Source organism: Cyprinus carpio, chromosome B13, assembly GCF_018340385.1.
Source record: "Cyprinus carpio isolate SPL01 chromosome B13, ASM1834038v1, whole genome shotgun sequence".
NCBI classification, from domain to species: domain Eukaryota; kingdom Metazoa; phylum Chordata; class Actinopteri; order Cypriniformes; family Cyprinidae; genus Cyprinus; species Cyprinus carpio.
Genome location: NC_056609.1, coordinates 21483901 through 21497699, shown reverse-complemented (window position 1 = coordinate 21497699; position 13799 = coordinate 21483901). Strand labels below are relative to the sequence as shown.

The following is a 13799-nucleotide window of genomic DNA, read 5'->3' as shown; positions in this document are numbered from 1 at the left end:
AATATTTACCTTGAACTGCAAAAAAAAGAAAAAAAATAATAATGCTTTTCACGTGTCTCTCAATTACAGATGTTTTAATCATATACCTATTTAAAAAAAAAAAAAAAAAAAAATCTTAAAATGTAAAATTGAAAGTAAATAAAGGTCCCGGAAACGATTGTTCTTGGGGGCGCTACATTCCAGTCGTACAGACTCACTATAGGAATGAATGCATGAGGACTTCAACTTGAACTTTTACATAACCTAACCCGCAACCCCTGCCTACCTTTCTACGTACTGGTTCTGTTCTTAAGTGCCTTTTAAAAGCACCGCTAGCTGACTCCAGGCAACACTCGTGAACGCCTCGCAATGCATCAGCTGACTACAGAGGATCTGAAGACCCTGGAAGTAGATCTTAAAAACTACTTTCCACAGTCGATGCAGGTTTGAAAGCGTTTATTGAGCTAATAAAGTAGCTCACTTTGCAATGGTTAAGTTTGTTCCCGTTCAAATTCATAGAATGCTCTGCACGCTGATTCATATCAGTAAATCATTTGTGGCGCTTTTATGTAAAGTTCTGTAGGCTTTTGCAAACATTAAATATACGGTCTTTTTTCTGTCTTGAATATATGCAGGTATATGGATGTATTGTCCAACTCAACAGGAATGGACAGAGAGCTGATCCTGTTAGTGTGCTTGTTGACCAGTGGCCAGAGTTCAGAGTTTTATTTATTAAACCAGAATTCCGTGAGGTAACGGGAATATTGCGAAAATATAAACGCTTGGTTGAATGTTTCACAGTGATTTATGAGATATTCAATAATCCATTCATTTATTTATTTAATTTTAGAAGGGGGACCTTTTCAAAGACTTGACTGTGTTTTCAAAAAAAGATGAAGTGTGCCTCAGAGACCTGCTGGCACATTCAGATGTCATTGATTGGAAGATGTTTTTTTGCTTGGGTACTTGCATCTCCCTTTTTTTTTTTTTTTGCATTAGTATGAATCTCTGAAAATCTTTAAGGTCTCAAACACCTGTTCCTTTTTAAACTGTCTTAGCTGCTGAGCTTCATCATGAGAAGATGCTGGAAGTGGTGGCAATAAACAGAGGTGTACCTATGAAGAAGGAAGCTGTGTGCTACATGTTGGTTCTTCGAGATCCATCAAAACTCTTACACGTTGATAGGTGAAGTACATGAACTGTAATCATTAACGTCACACTTCAGACCATTTTATGACAGGTCATAGTTTAAGCCAAGCTACTTGCAGTAATATGTCACTGACTACAAGCACAGTAACTGAAACATGTAACTGGCTGTTCAGCTGTCATCAGCATTGTATTAACCTTATAACCCCCTGGTGGTCTTTTTATGTCTTTTACATTTTGAATTTTTTGCTGCGCTTGTTGTCTGAAAAAACAATAGTGGACATAACTACATAATGGTAAATGGTTTTAAAAAGAACCAATTTTTTGGGGTACAGTCTACAAAAAAGCTACAATAAAGTAGTCTTTGATAATGCAAAAGCTAGTAAAATTGCATCTGAAAATACTCTAGTAAGCAACCAGAGAATATTTTTGTAAAATATTTTTATTATGTACAAATAAATTGTGCATAATTTAGAGGTGAATATTGTCTAATGCTAAGAAATCTCAAAATACTAAATATTTAAGAAAATGCAGTACATTTCATAAATTATTTTATTTTATTCTGTTTTGACTTTTTTCTTTTCCCCACAGCTCATCACTGAAGCTGTCTTCTCTCAATGAGTCTCATCTTGAGCTAGTCAACCGTAGCTGGAAGTTTGGCTGTGAAGACAGCAAACTAATGATTAAGAATATGATTTTACACTTCCCCTCTTGTTGTGTCCTGGACTCAGATAATCAACCGGTTGCATGGATTTTAACTTATGCTTCCTGTGCAATGGGAATGCTGTACACACTTCCAGAACACAGAGGAAAAGGCTATGCAAAAGCACTGGTCACCATTATGTCAAAGAGACTCCACTCTCAGGGTTATCCAGTGTACTGTTTTATAGAGGAAGAGAACCATTTATCCTACAGCCTCTTCACAAGCCTGGGTTTCACAGAAGAACCGGATTACAGGGCAGCCTGGTTTGTCTTTAATGATTTTTAATTGGGTCTCATCAGAGCAGCCAATCACAGCTGTTAAGCTTCTGTCTGAGATGCTATATAGAGTTATGTACAATCTAGTATTTTTTTTTTTTTTTTTTTTTATAAAAAACATTTACAGTCGAGCTAAACATTGTTTAGCATCAGCTAGATTTGTTATACTACTTAAAGGCATCTTATTTTTCTGCATATTCTTCTAGTCGAAGCAGCCTTATCTTCCTGAAAGGCATAATGTGCTCTGAGTTCAGGAGGTGAGTGTGTGCGGGTGATCCATCTTTGTAGTCCACCACAGTTAAGCCATTTTCTACGTGTACATAAATGACATAAGATGGAAGACTTCAGTGAAGAATATATGTATGCATTTAGCAGATGCTTTTATCCGAAGCAGCTTACAAAAGAGGAACAAAAGCAATTTGTCCAGCAGCCAGTAATAATCATAATATAGAATGACTGGTTTATTTGACAGGTAGATTAAGAAGCAAGCTAGAGAAGAAAAGAAAACTTCAACAATCCATTTACAATCCATCACAGAAGATCCGTACACAAATGGTCAGACAAAAATGTATCCACCAGATATTAACACCTGACCACTTATGAACAGCCCAGCCATTTCATGGCTATACACATTACCATTCAAAAATTTTGGGTTGGTAAGATTTAAAAATACAGTAAGGGTATCAAATATTATAACAATTTCAAAGAACTATATCTATTGTAATATATTTTTGAAATGTAATTTAGTCTTGTGATAGCAAACAAAGCTGAATTTTCAGCTGCCATTACTTCAGTCTCCAGTGTCACATGATCCTTCAGAAATCATTCTAATATGCTGATTTGGTGCCCAAGAAACATTTCTAATTATTAAATTTTTATCAAAACTGAAAACATTTGTGATGCTTCATATTTCTGTGAAAACTGGGATAGTATTTTTTTCAGGATTCTTTGATAAACAATGTTCAAAAAGACAGTGCTTATTATTAGTTCATAACATTAGAAAAGTTAATTCTTTAACATTTGATCAATTTAATGCATACTTGCTGAATAAAATATTTTTTGCGTGCTCGCCATTGACAGCTGGCTGAGAACTTGTCCACAAGCGAGAAATGACCAGAGGGGAAGCCTCTTGATCTCACACACTTGCATTGTATCACCAGCTTCAATACAATATTCATATCCTGTTTCTGTAGTAATTGTTGCGGCTATTTGCGCGTGTTTTAGAAAACGGACAGATAAATTAAAATAAATAAACCAAAAAGTTTTGGAGTAGATTTGCGTTCATGTGGTTGTTGCATTCCAGTGTTTCAATTGGAGCGCTACTGGGGAATTATGGGAATTGTAGTTTGAACTGCATCGAGAGTACGTTTAACACGTTGCAATAAAACACCATTTCCCACAATGCAACTTTTTGGTATAGGCTTTAAAAATATCCTAGATTTCTTATGACAGCCAATGCACAAGGCATCTATAAATATGTATGTAGGCTTTTAATATAAAACAATTGTACTGAAATCACTCGATGCTTTCAACACGTTACTACCACCTGGTGGTTAAAACTCTAAGCAACTGTACACAATAGCTTCTCAAATGTCATAACATTTTATTAATATAGTCCTTAAATACTTTTACAGATTTGCAAACTAGGTATGCAATAAGATTTTCCTCTCTTTTCACGTGTTTTTTTTTTTTTTTTTTTTTTTCAGAATTCAACCAAGTAAAGTTCTAAAGACTTTTATTTTGACGTGGTGCCAGAAAAATATTCGAGCCGGATGTGAACAGTGACAGGCGAAAGTGGAGAGTAAAGGGCAGCGAGCTGTTGAAAAGTTAAAAGTACAGTTTAATGTACAACCCAGAGAGGATAAAATAAGCGAAAGATTTTCTGAACATGACATCTATCTCAGAGGACAGTGATAAGGAGAAGGTAAGTGTTGTCACATCCCTCTATTGTAAAGATAAAGCATATTAATTGATGTCATTTTGCTCGGTTGCACACTAACCGCCCAGCTCTGTTTGCACTTAGTGAGTAATGGTACGGTTGTCACACGCTCTCATAGCATTAACTCTTTGCTAGCTGTTGCTCAATAATAAATACAAAACAGTTTTAAAATAGTCGTCGTATCATATCTGTCTATCATCTGTCTAACAATAATTCTGTTGTTTTAGCTAGTTGCAAGTGTAATTATACTTTAGTGATATTGGCCAATACGTTAGTTTTATTTGTTTTTTCTCGTAGTTGTACATGTTATTCTCTTTTCTGCAGAAATGATTTGAGGAAATTTCTCTTTTTCTGAACGGTTTGTGGGATAGGTGACTGAATCAGTTTTCTTTGCTTACATGGTTTTTGAACAGAGCTCGTGAGTTCATAAGCATAGACAGCATAATAAAATATTTTAGCATTTTTGTCTCTGAGACTGTTCAAAAGACTCCACAAGTCTACATGATATAACTATATCGTTCGTTTGAAGCTCTCTTCTTGATTTGTCACAAGATGAATAAGTTTTCAACAAATCATGTTTTTATATAGGTGCGCTCTGTATCAGTCGACTTGAACAATGATGCATCTCTCGTAATTGATATCCCTGATGCCCTCTGTGAACGTGACAAAGTCAAATTCACCATCCACATCAAGGTGAGACAACAGGTCGTATTTATAATCATTCAGATAAGTTAAGTTACTTGCACACATTCATGTATTTCATAGTGCAACGTACCATGATCTGTAGTAGTGGAGGATAGTATATCTTTGACTCATGGTGTCGATTTGCTCTTCACTTCCTCTCAGACCACGCTTAGTTCCTTTCAGAAGTCGGAATTTTCTGTGCCACGACAGCATGAAGATTTCATCTGGCTTCATGACACAATCGTGGAGACTGAGGAATATGCTGGCCTCATTGTAAGTTAAAACCCATATTCATCTTGTCTGGATTTATGAAAGCTCATCATCAGCAGCAAGTATTTTGTCGGCCAACATGAAAACCACAAAGTTTTTCTACTGACCATCAGTTTGCATTGTAGACTGTTGGAATAGCTAAATGTCTTGCATTTACCATATTCCTTAGATTCCTCCTGCCCCACCAAAACCTGACTTTGAGGGTCCCCGGGAGAAGATGCATAAATTGGGAGAGGGGGAATCGAGCATGACAAAGGAGGAATATGCCAAAATGAAGCAGGAACTTGAGGCGTGAGTTTAAATCTAAATTATATTTTTACATTTTTCCTATTTTATCGTCTTGGCATTACTGACATTTAAAAGTATATATTTAAAACATTGTATCCTTTCAGGGAATATCTTGCTGTTTTTAAGAAGACTGTGCAGGTTCATGAAGTTTTTCTTCAGAGACTCTCCTCCCACCCCATGTTCAGAAAGGACAGAAACTTCCAGATATTCCTGGAATACGACCAGGATGTGAGTCTTCCGTTTTGTTCTCTCCAGTCGTATTCTTCCCTATTGCTTATTTCCTGCCAAGCTGCAATGTTGGCAGTTTATACACAAATGGAGAGAGAGTGGTGGATGAGTGCAGAAGATATAGGGGGAGTAGATGAGAGGATACTACTCTGAGGGCCACTTCCTGCTTAGTTCAGTGCAAAAACTGTCTCTGACTGGACAACTGTTTTTGCTGATTTAAATATATATATATATATAGAAAAAGTCTCTTTAAACTCAGCCAAAACCCATAAGTCTTGTATTGCACTGATAAGTGTCAGTTATACTGATAACAAAGACAAGTGAACTCCTTGGGTCTCAGCCAGTGGTGATAAAGAGTGCACACTATGGTTCTGCCTTCTGATTGGTTCATATTGTGCTTGACTCTGTAATCCTCTTCTCATTTGTTGTTTAGCTCACCGTGAGGAGGAAAAATGCCAAGGAAATGTTTGGAGGGTTCTTTAAGAACATGGTAAAGAGTGCCGATGAGGTCCTCATCTCAGGGGTCAAGGTCAGTGTGCCGATCAACTCTCTGTGGGTGTGTTTTTATTGATATCAACACAAGGCAGCAGTGTTCTGTCTCATGTCATGATATGTCAGTTTTTTTTTCTTTTTGCAGGAGGTTGATGAGTTTTTTGAACAGGAGAAGATTTTTCTGTTGGATTATTCCAGTAAAATCAAAGATGCCACGGCTAAGGCTGAGAAAATGACACGTTCACACAAAAGTGAGACCCTTTCATCCAAATGTATCAACTGGCTACAAGTATTTTGGCTTTTTGTTAATGCTAAGAGGCATTCTTATTCACAAAATAAGATGTCTTTCTTTTCTAAGATGTTGCTGATGATTATAACCACATTTCTGGGGCTATGAACAGCATTGCTGCAGACAACAATACTGCCTTTAAAAAGTAAGAAATATGTTATATTTCATATTGCTTGCAGAAAAAACACCACTTAGCGAAGTACAGTAATAAATGTATGATTCGTTAAAGGGTATACTTAATTGATTGGCAAGTAAAACAAGCTCCTTAGTGTAGTTAGTAGCGGTTAGCAGTCAGTACTGTTATATACACTGTCTGGCCAAAAAATTGCCATTTTGATTTAAATAAGCAAATTATAAGTCAAGTCAATGATCATTATTGTAGTGATTAATATGTTTCTGACATGTTGTATGTTTGGCAACAATTCTTTTAACAGCATGGAGCTCTTTATTTCTCAATCAACCATGCTGGAAGACGTACCCATGTCCATATTACAGGATGACCGTGTCGAGATTCATTGGGCACAAACTGTGAAATAGGGGTTCGTGAGCATGAGGAATCATTTTCACGGATGTGCAGGAGACTCTTAATGGAAATAATGTTACAGTACCACAACAAAAGCATAGTATTACCAAATCTGAAGGTCAAATGAAATGTTTCACAGTTTGAACCTGGTGAACCTTCTTGACATTATCATCATGGAATATGTACATGGGTACATCTTCCAACATGATAGTTTGAGAAATAAAAAGCTACACACTGCATTAGTTTGGACTAAAATAATTTTTGCCAAACATACAACAAGCCAGAAACATATTAATCACATATTTGCTTATTTACATCTAGACATTGACTTTTTTGCAGTGTATGTGTATTTTTTTTAATGTCTTTTATGGCTTGATGAACAATTAAAACATATATAATATAACAGTAATTTTAAGCAGTTTTTTTAACTAAATCTTTTTTCTCCTTCCAGGCACTTAGAAAAATGTGCTGAAGTGTTTGAAAAGCTTAGAGTGAGTATCTGTATAGGATCTATCTTACCAACCTAATTTGTATTTACTTTCATAGGACCATAAGTGTGTGTGTTTTGCAGAAATTGGAGGACAGGGTGGCATCGGATCAGGAGCTCAAGCTGACAGAATTGTTGAGATACTACACAAGGGACATCCAGGCTGCCAAGGTGACACCTTCCTGTTTGTGTTATTTTAGTTGTGTAACACTACATTGGTTGCATACATTGGATTGTATAGTTCAACCAAATGTATTAGATTGTATGTTTTATAGTTATTTCCAGATTGGGGTTATTGTAGAGTGGAAAATTCACGTTTTTTCCCATGGTTTTACCAGCTGCCTAGATTTCTTTACCAGTCAATAAAACATTATATACTGTTGCTTTGTCTGCCTGTTTAAAAAACACAATTGCATTTGCCTGACCAACCTGGGTCATTGTTCACTAACAACACTAACAACAGTCGATTTATCCTGATTATAGGCTGAGCAATAACACATTCCATTCCTTCCATCAGGACCTGTTGTATAGACGTGCACGGGCACTTGCAGATTATGAGAACTCCAATAAAACTCTTGACAAGGCTCGTCTGAAGGGTAAGGACATCGCACAGGCTGAGGAAAACCAGAAGCAGTGTCTGCGGAAGTTTGACAAGCTCTCCGAGTCTGGCAAGAAAGGTGTTGTATAATCAAAACTTTATTTTATTTAACTGTCTAATAACCTTGATGAATTACTCTGATGATCTGAGTTTATAGTATATGAAGAGTTAAGGTGGTGATTACAGAGGTCAATTACAAACAAATTTTGAAAAAATCATCAAAGTGGTTTAATTATCAGTTTTGTTGTGAACCCTCTAACATTGATTTCTTGTGTTTGTAGAGCTCACCAGCTTCAAGGCGAGACGTGTAGTAGCCTTCCGTAAGAACTTGATCGAGATGACTGAGCTGGAAATAAAACATGCCAAGGTGAGGAGGTTGAAGTGTTGTGTGTATCATGACATGTTTACTCAACAGTGTTCAGGTTCTCATGGAAAACCTGGTAATATGAGAGAGTTTTAAAAATGTGCTTTCCAGGACTGGAAATGTCTATATTTAAATTTCTATATTGAATATAAACTTGCGTTCAATAGATTGGGGTCAGTAAGATTCTCTTTTAAAAGAAATGAATAGTGCAATGGTGCTACATATCGGCGTGCTGCCCACAAGGCTATCAGTGCACTATGGGCGTCCCGTCTCCGAATCCTGGCTTGTGGACCCTCTCTGTTTTATCCCACTTTGCTTCCTGTTATTACTACTGTCCTGTCAGAATAAAGGCAAAAATGCCAAAAATAATATATATATGTATATACTGTATATATATTCAGCATTAAATTTATTTATTTACTTCAAATAAATGCGGTTTTATTTATTTTTATTTTTTTACTTTCCATGTGACATTGAGGGCTGGACTAATGGCTGCTGAAAATTCAGCTTTGCCATGCATCACAGGAATAAATAAACTGCTTTTAAAATATATAAAATGTATTTGTAAATCAAATAAATGCAGCCTTTTAAACATTACATAAAAACAAAAATGTGATTTATTTTTTTTATTTATTTTTTACTGACCCAAATCTTTTGAACAGTAGTGTTCATTTTTCTAGATATGCTCAGCTATAAAATTCAGCAACTAGATATTGCTCTTTTTGAGTGCAGTGGTTTTTAAAAAATAATTGTACAAACCTTAAGCACCCTTAAAGTAAACATGGTAAACTTGTAAAGTCATGGAGATTTGTTGGTTAATAGGCATGAAAACCTTGATTTTTAGTGTGTTTTGGCTCAACACGTTAACTTTCTTCCATCTGTTCTCTCTCTCTTCTCTCTGTTGTGCTCTCTCTTCTGTACACTCACTACAGAACAGCATGTCCCTTCTGCAGGGCAGCATTGAGATCCTCAATAGCAACTGACCCACACGATGAGGTCGGTCACTGGATCATCTTGAGGTCCTTGCATTGTTACCAACCCATTAGAGGGGAACCTGACTGCACCTACTTCAAAAGTCTTAAATGTGGTTCAGTAACCTCTCCAAAACGTAAAAAAGAGCCACTACCAGCAATGTCTTTACCATGTTTACACTCTATCTCGTTGTTTTTTTCTCTCATGCCTCCTTTTACTGCCGGTATCTTGCCACCAAACTGAGGGCAGTGAACATGACATCACCCCAAAGCTCTCCCATTTATTTGTATTATCAATAACACAATGTGTGTGTTAGCATCCATTTCTTTCCCTTTTTTTTTATTTTTTTTTATTTTTTATAAAGTATTTCAAGTTTTGCCGGATAAGATGAGATGTTTCAGCTAGGATTATGCAGACTGATATAAATCACCACAGTGACCGAAGAAGAAAGTGCATCATTTTTGATTATGACTGCAATTTCGTACCTTTAAATGTGATTTATCTGCTTTTTGCCGTCACACTGGAAAGCTGATGCGTACTAATCATGAACTGTTACGTAAATTGACGTGTGACGACAAACAGAGCGGTATAAAGTGTTACGTGACATGGAATACTTCAAAGACACAACCCAATGTCACAGATTACTAGATAAAAATGTAAGCACAAAGGAAATGTTGACATTAATTCACGATCAAATACTTTTTCAAATTACCCTTTGCCAGGGTCAAAAACAGCACTTTTCGTATTGAATCTGGTTATTTTTTTTTAAATTGTAGACTGACTCTTATGTCCCCATTTGGTGTGTGGGTGAAGTCTCAATTTTGAGTTACTATAAGTAGTTTGTGGAATCCAGAGTTTTTTATGGTAAAGGTTACACAGCCATGAATAAGATGGTGCTTCCATATATGTGTTAGCAAGAAACTCTTTCCCTCAAATGAACTGCATGTTTTTCCTGAACTCATCCTTTTTTGAAGACTGAAGTCATATTCTATTGTGAAAAATGCCACCCATTTAAGTTTGAGTTAATTTAGTTTCATAGTTAGCCTTCACATCCTTTCACTATTAAATATAAATCGGCATTCCTTATTCAAATGTATTTTTTTTTACTAGACTAAATGTTTTCTCTTGATGTTGTTACTAACAGTGTAAGACTTCCTACATTTAAATTGGACCAAAATATGTGCCAAGTTTGGTTTGATGTAAAAACACAAACAGATGTAACTTTATGATTATGGAGATTATGTTTTGTAAAAGCACTATTACAATCATGTCTCAGCGAAGACAATTTTTATAAATGATTGTATAGATGAAAGTTTTTTCATATGGACTATCATCATTTTTATGAAAGCTTGCAATAATGAAAATAAATATGCCCTGCTTTTCCCATTTTGTGGCTTTTTATTTCTTTTTTTTAACCTGTTTTTGAAAGGAGATTTTGAGACATATCAGTTATTAATGGTTCAAATATGTTCTTTTTCCACCAGAGGGTAGCAGTGCTTATGAATTTCAATGACGTGTCACTTATTGATTGCTTGCTGTGAGAAATGCTAAATATCAGACATCATATGGCTAAACATGGCTGAGTGTGGATGAAATCGATCCTCATGTTGATGCGGCTCCTGAATCGTTTAATTTTTAGAGTACTCCCAGGGGAAAGGGCAGGGGTGGAGGGATAGCTACGATTTTTAAAAAGTGTTACAAATGTCGAATGTGTTCAGTTTCGAGGTACAGGTGTTTAAGATTGATCTGGTAAATCCAGTCCTCTGTGCACTTATTTATAGACCAACTAAATACAATAAGGTTTTTACAAATGAGTTTTCATACATTTGTCAACTGTGATTTCTAGTACTGACAGTTTTTTAATATTGAGAGGCAATGGAAAAAAGATAAACTTCAAGTTTCTTATGAGATTGTTAAATGAAAAAAAAAAAAAGTTTATCAAAGGTCCCTAAATCCCGCTTAAAGTCAAAAGGAGATCATGCCTTTTCGATTGCGGCACCTCGCCTCTGGAATGACCTGCCACTGGAAATTAGATGTTGTACATCATTAGGTCATTTTAAAGCACTTTTAAGAGGGCACTTACTTACCCGGGCATTTGATGTGAGATAGTTGGTGTATATCTGATGGTCTTGTTTGTTTATGTCATGCTATTTTATGTTCTTGCTGTTTTAGTTTTGGTTATATGTTGTTTTATTGGAAAGCACTTTGGCCAACATGAGTTGCTTTTAAATGTGCTATACAAATAATAAACAAACAAATATTAAGACACACTCTTGGAGCTAAAAAGAATCAATAGCTCTTTACCAGTGGCTTTGGGGGAAGCTTTATAATCTTTATATACATTGACTTGATAGTTAATACTACACTGATAGATTTTTTTTTTTCCAGTGTCTTACTTCTGCCTTTCATTTGGAGTTAAGAGTTGCTGTCCACGTTTTGGCTGTAGGGCTCGGTACATTATCCACTGATTCATATTTTTCTGTCGATGAGAAGAGGAACTGGTTACTTCTCCATTCTGATTATATTTCCCTGTAATTGGCCTCTAAACTTCAGGTCTGCCGACCTTAACTCATACCTTATGAGCTACTGTTCCCAGAGACATAACTATCTGCCTGTTGATGTAAGTTTTGTCTCATGGTGAAAGGATTTTCAGCAACATACTGGCTGTGATGTCACTAAATGGTGTCATGAATATTAATGACATTATGATTATAGGGGAGGGGCTTTCTACAAGACTTTCCATATTTACATTTAGCAGGTGCTTTTATCCACAGTGCATTCAAGCTATAATTTTATTAATTTTATTTTTTTTCACCAGTATGTGTGTTCCGTGGGAATTGAACCCATGACCTTTTGGGCTGCTAACGCAATGCTCTACCACCGAGCCACAGGAACTTTCCACATTTTGACTTTTTTTTCCATTAAGCTGATCATGGTGGTGCAGTGATGTAGTGTAATGTGACTCATCATGACTGGCCAAACGTCTTTGTGATGATGCAAGGAAGTAAGACTTTGAAGGCAGACCAACACGCCATGCTCTGCCAAAAAAACAAAAAGCTTAATTTGTTAAATCAATGATGAGGGAAGCTAGACTCTCAGACAAGTTGAAAAGTGTTGTCATCGCAGTCAGGATGTGGGTCAGCTCTTTCAAACCACACAATAGATATGGTTGATGTTAGCATTTGAGGTGGAAGTTTTGTGGTTTTGCATTTGAATATCTGTACATAAGTGTAGAGTTCCTCATCTACTGTATATCTGGAGGCTATCCAGTAATGTGATCAGATGTGATCATCAATGAATAACTTGCTAGCAGTTTTTATGGTCTTCTTTTTCTTTTTTTCTTTTTCTTTTTACTATCCACAATTGAAAGTATTTTTGTGTTTTGACCCTGGAGAATAACTGAAACTTAAACACCAAACAAATGCAATACACACCAAACTTTGGTGTCCATTTTAAAAGACTCTATCTATCTATTCCCATAATAAAAATGGAATCCCTTACAACGTTAAAGACCTTTTCCACAACACTATAAAATATGTGTATATATTAAGTTTGGCTTTTAAAGTAACCTACATAGCTAAAAGCCTGTCTGTAATAAGTGATGAAATTCAGTGTTCAAATATTTTTTTGTATAATTCCTCTTAACTAGTAATCAGTTAAGAGAAAAAATGCAGCTATGTATGCAGAATAATTCTATAATAATACAGTAAAAATGTGAACATATTCACAGAACAACCTGTAAATTTTACTGTTTACAAAACAACAAAAACTTTTTAATCTGGTAAATCCTACAGCCTTTTCTGCTCAAAGGTCAAGGCCAAGCTGCTACTAATATCTGGTTTGTACCTTTAACATATACTGTCAACCACTACAATAACACAGCTGATAAAGAAAAAGCCACAGGAATAAGCAAAGTTCATTGCAAATAACCTTTAAGCTGAGATAAAAAATATTATATAGGCTGTGTCTTACACACAAATGTCTTACATACAATGTCTTACACACAAACACAAAACACCATCACGGTAACACATTGCACAAAAATAATGCAATAAACATTCATTACACAACATGAGTTGTAACATATAATCCTAATTTACATAACTGATCACAAAACAATAATTTAAACAAAATACCATCAAATGTGAAGTGTCTCCCAGAGAATTCTGGGAATGTCATTTTGCAGGTTTTCACTGTAAAAATTGTACATTCATCAGTAGTGTGCTGTAAAATGACATTAAATGTAAGGTTAAATCTATTGTACTTTTTCCCTGTATAGTAAGAGAACTTACCGTTACCAATTAAAGGTTTCTTACTGTAGCATTTTTACTGTGTGGTTTCACATCTTTTATGTTATTTAGCAGTGAACACATAATAAAATAATTTCAACAGGAATGTAGTGTCCATTTATTTATTTGGATAGTAGTTCAATAAAAATGAGAATAATGTCAGTTTGTCCATCATAATACCAAAGCAACCCCCACAGGTCGATCAGGACCCTGAAGGGAACTGTACAGGCTGAATGTACATTCTCCCTTACATATACAATACAAAGTTGAGCA

The 13799-nt window shown here is 35.6% G+C and overlaps 2 protein-coding genes across 2 annotated transcripts; both read left to right on the top strand.

Moving 5' to 3' along the window:
- Positions 1-141: 141 nt before the first annotated feature.
- Positions 142-2523, top strand: si:dkey-76k16.6 (uncharacterized protein LOC566817 homolog). Its single transcript, XM_019119522.2, has 5 exons — positions 142-423; positions 615-731; positions 830-941; positions 1038-1164; positions 1717-2523. The coding sequence occupies exons 1-5, from the start codon at positions 349-351 to the stop codon at positions 2111-2113; spliced, it is 828 nt and encodes a 275-aa protein (XP_018975067.2). The 5' UTR covers positions 142-348; the 3' UTR covers positions 2114-2523.
- Positions 2524-3853: 1330 nt separating this feature from the next.
- snx5 (sorting nexin 5) lies at positions 3854-10623 on the top strand. The gene is made up of 13 exons (XM_019119521.2): positions 3854-4027; positions 4631-4735; positions 4889-4999; positions 5166-5287; positions 5389-5512; positions 5946-6041; positions 6150-6255; positions 6363-6438; positions 7268-7307; positions 7388-7474; positions 7821-7980; positions 8183-8268; positions 9198-10623. The coding sequence occupies exons 1-13, from the start codon at positions 3992-3994 to the stop codon at positions 9246-9248; spliced, it is 1200 nt and encodes a 399-aa protein (XP_018975066.1). The 5' UTR covers positions 3854-3991; the 3' UTR covers positions 9249-10623.
- Positions 10624-13799: the final 3176 nt, after the last annotated feature.

What these genes read in the sequence shown, in the direction of transcription:
- snx5 (XM_019119521.2), top strand. Translation starts at nt 3,992, where the DNA reads ATGACATCTATCTCAGAGGACAGTGATAAGGAGAAG. An exon ending in AAGTGTTTGAAAAGCTTAGA is followed by an intron (nt 7,308 to 7,387) that starts GTGAGTATCTGT and finishes TGTGTTTTGCAG; the next exon opens with AAATTGGAGGACAGGGTGGC. An exon ending in TGGAAATAAAACATGCCAAG is followed by an intron (nt 8,269 to 9,197) that starts GTGAGGAGGTTG and finishes CACTCACTACAG; the next exon opens with AACAGCATGTCCCTTCTGCA.
- si:dkey-76k16.6 (XM_019119522.2), top strand. Translation starts at nt 349, where the DNA reads ATGCATCAGCTGACTACAGAGGATCTGAAGACCCTGGAAGTAGATCTT. An exon ending in TTAAACCAGAATTCCGTGAG is followed by an intron (nt 732 to 829) that starts GTAACGGGAATA and finishes ATTTAATTTTAG; the next exon opens with AAGGGGGACCTTTTCAAAGA. An exon ending in GAAGATGTTTTTTTGCTTGG is followed by an intron (nt 942 to 1,037) that starts GTACTTGCATCT and finishes AAACTGTCTTAG; the next exon opens with CTGCTGAGCTTCATCATGAG.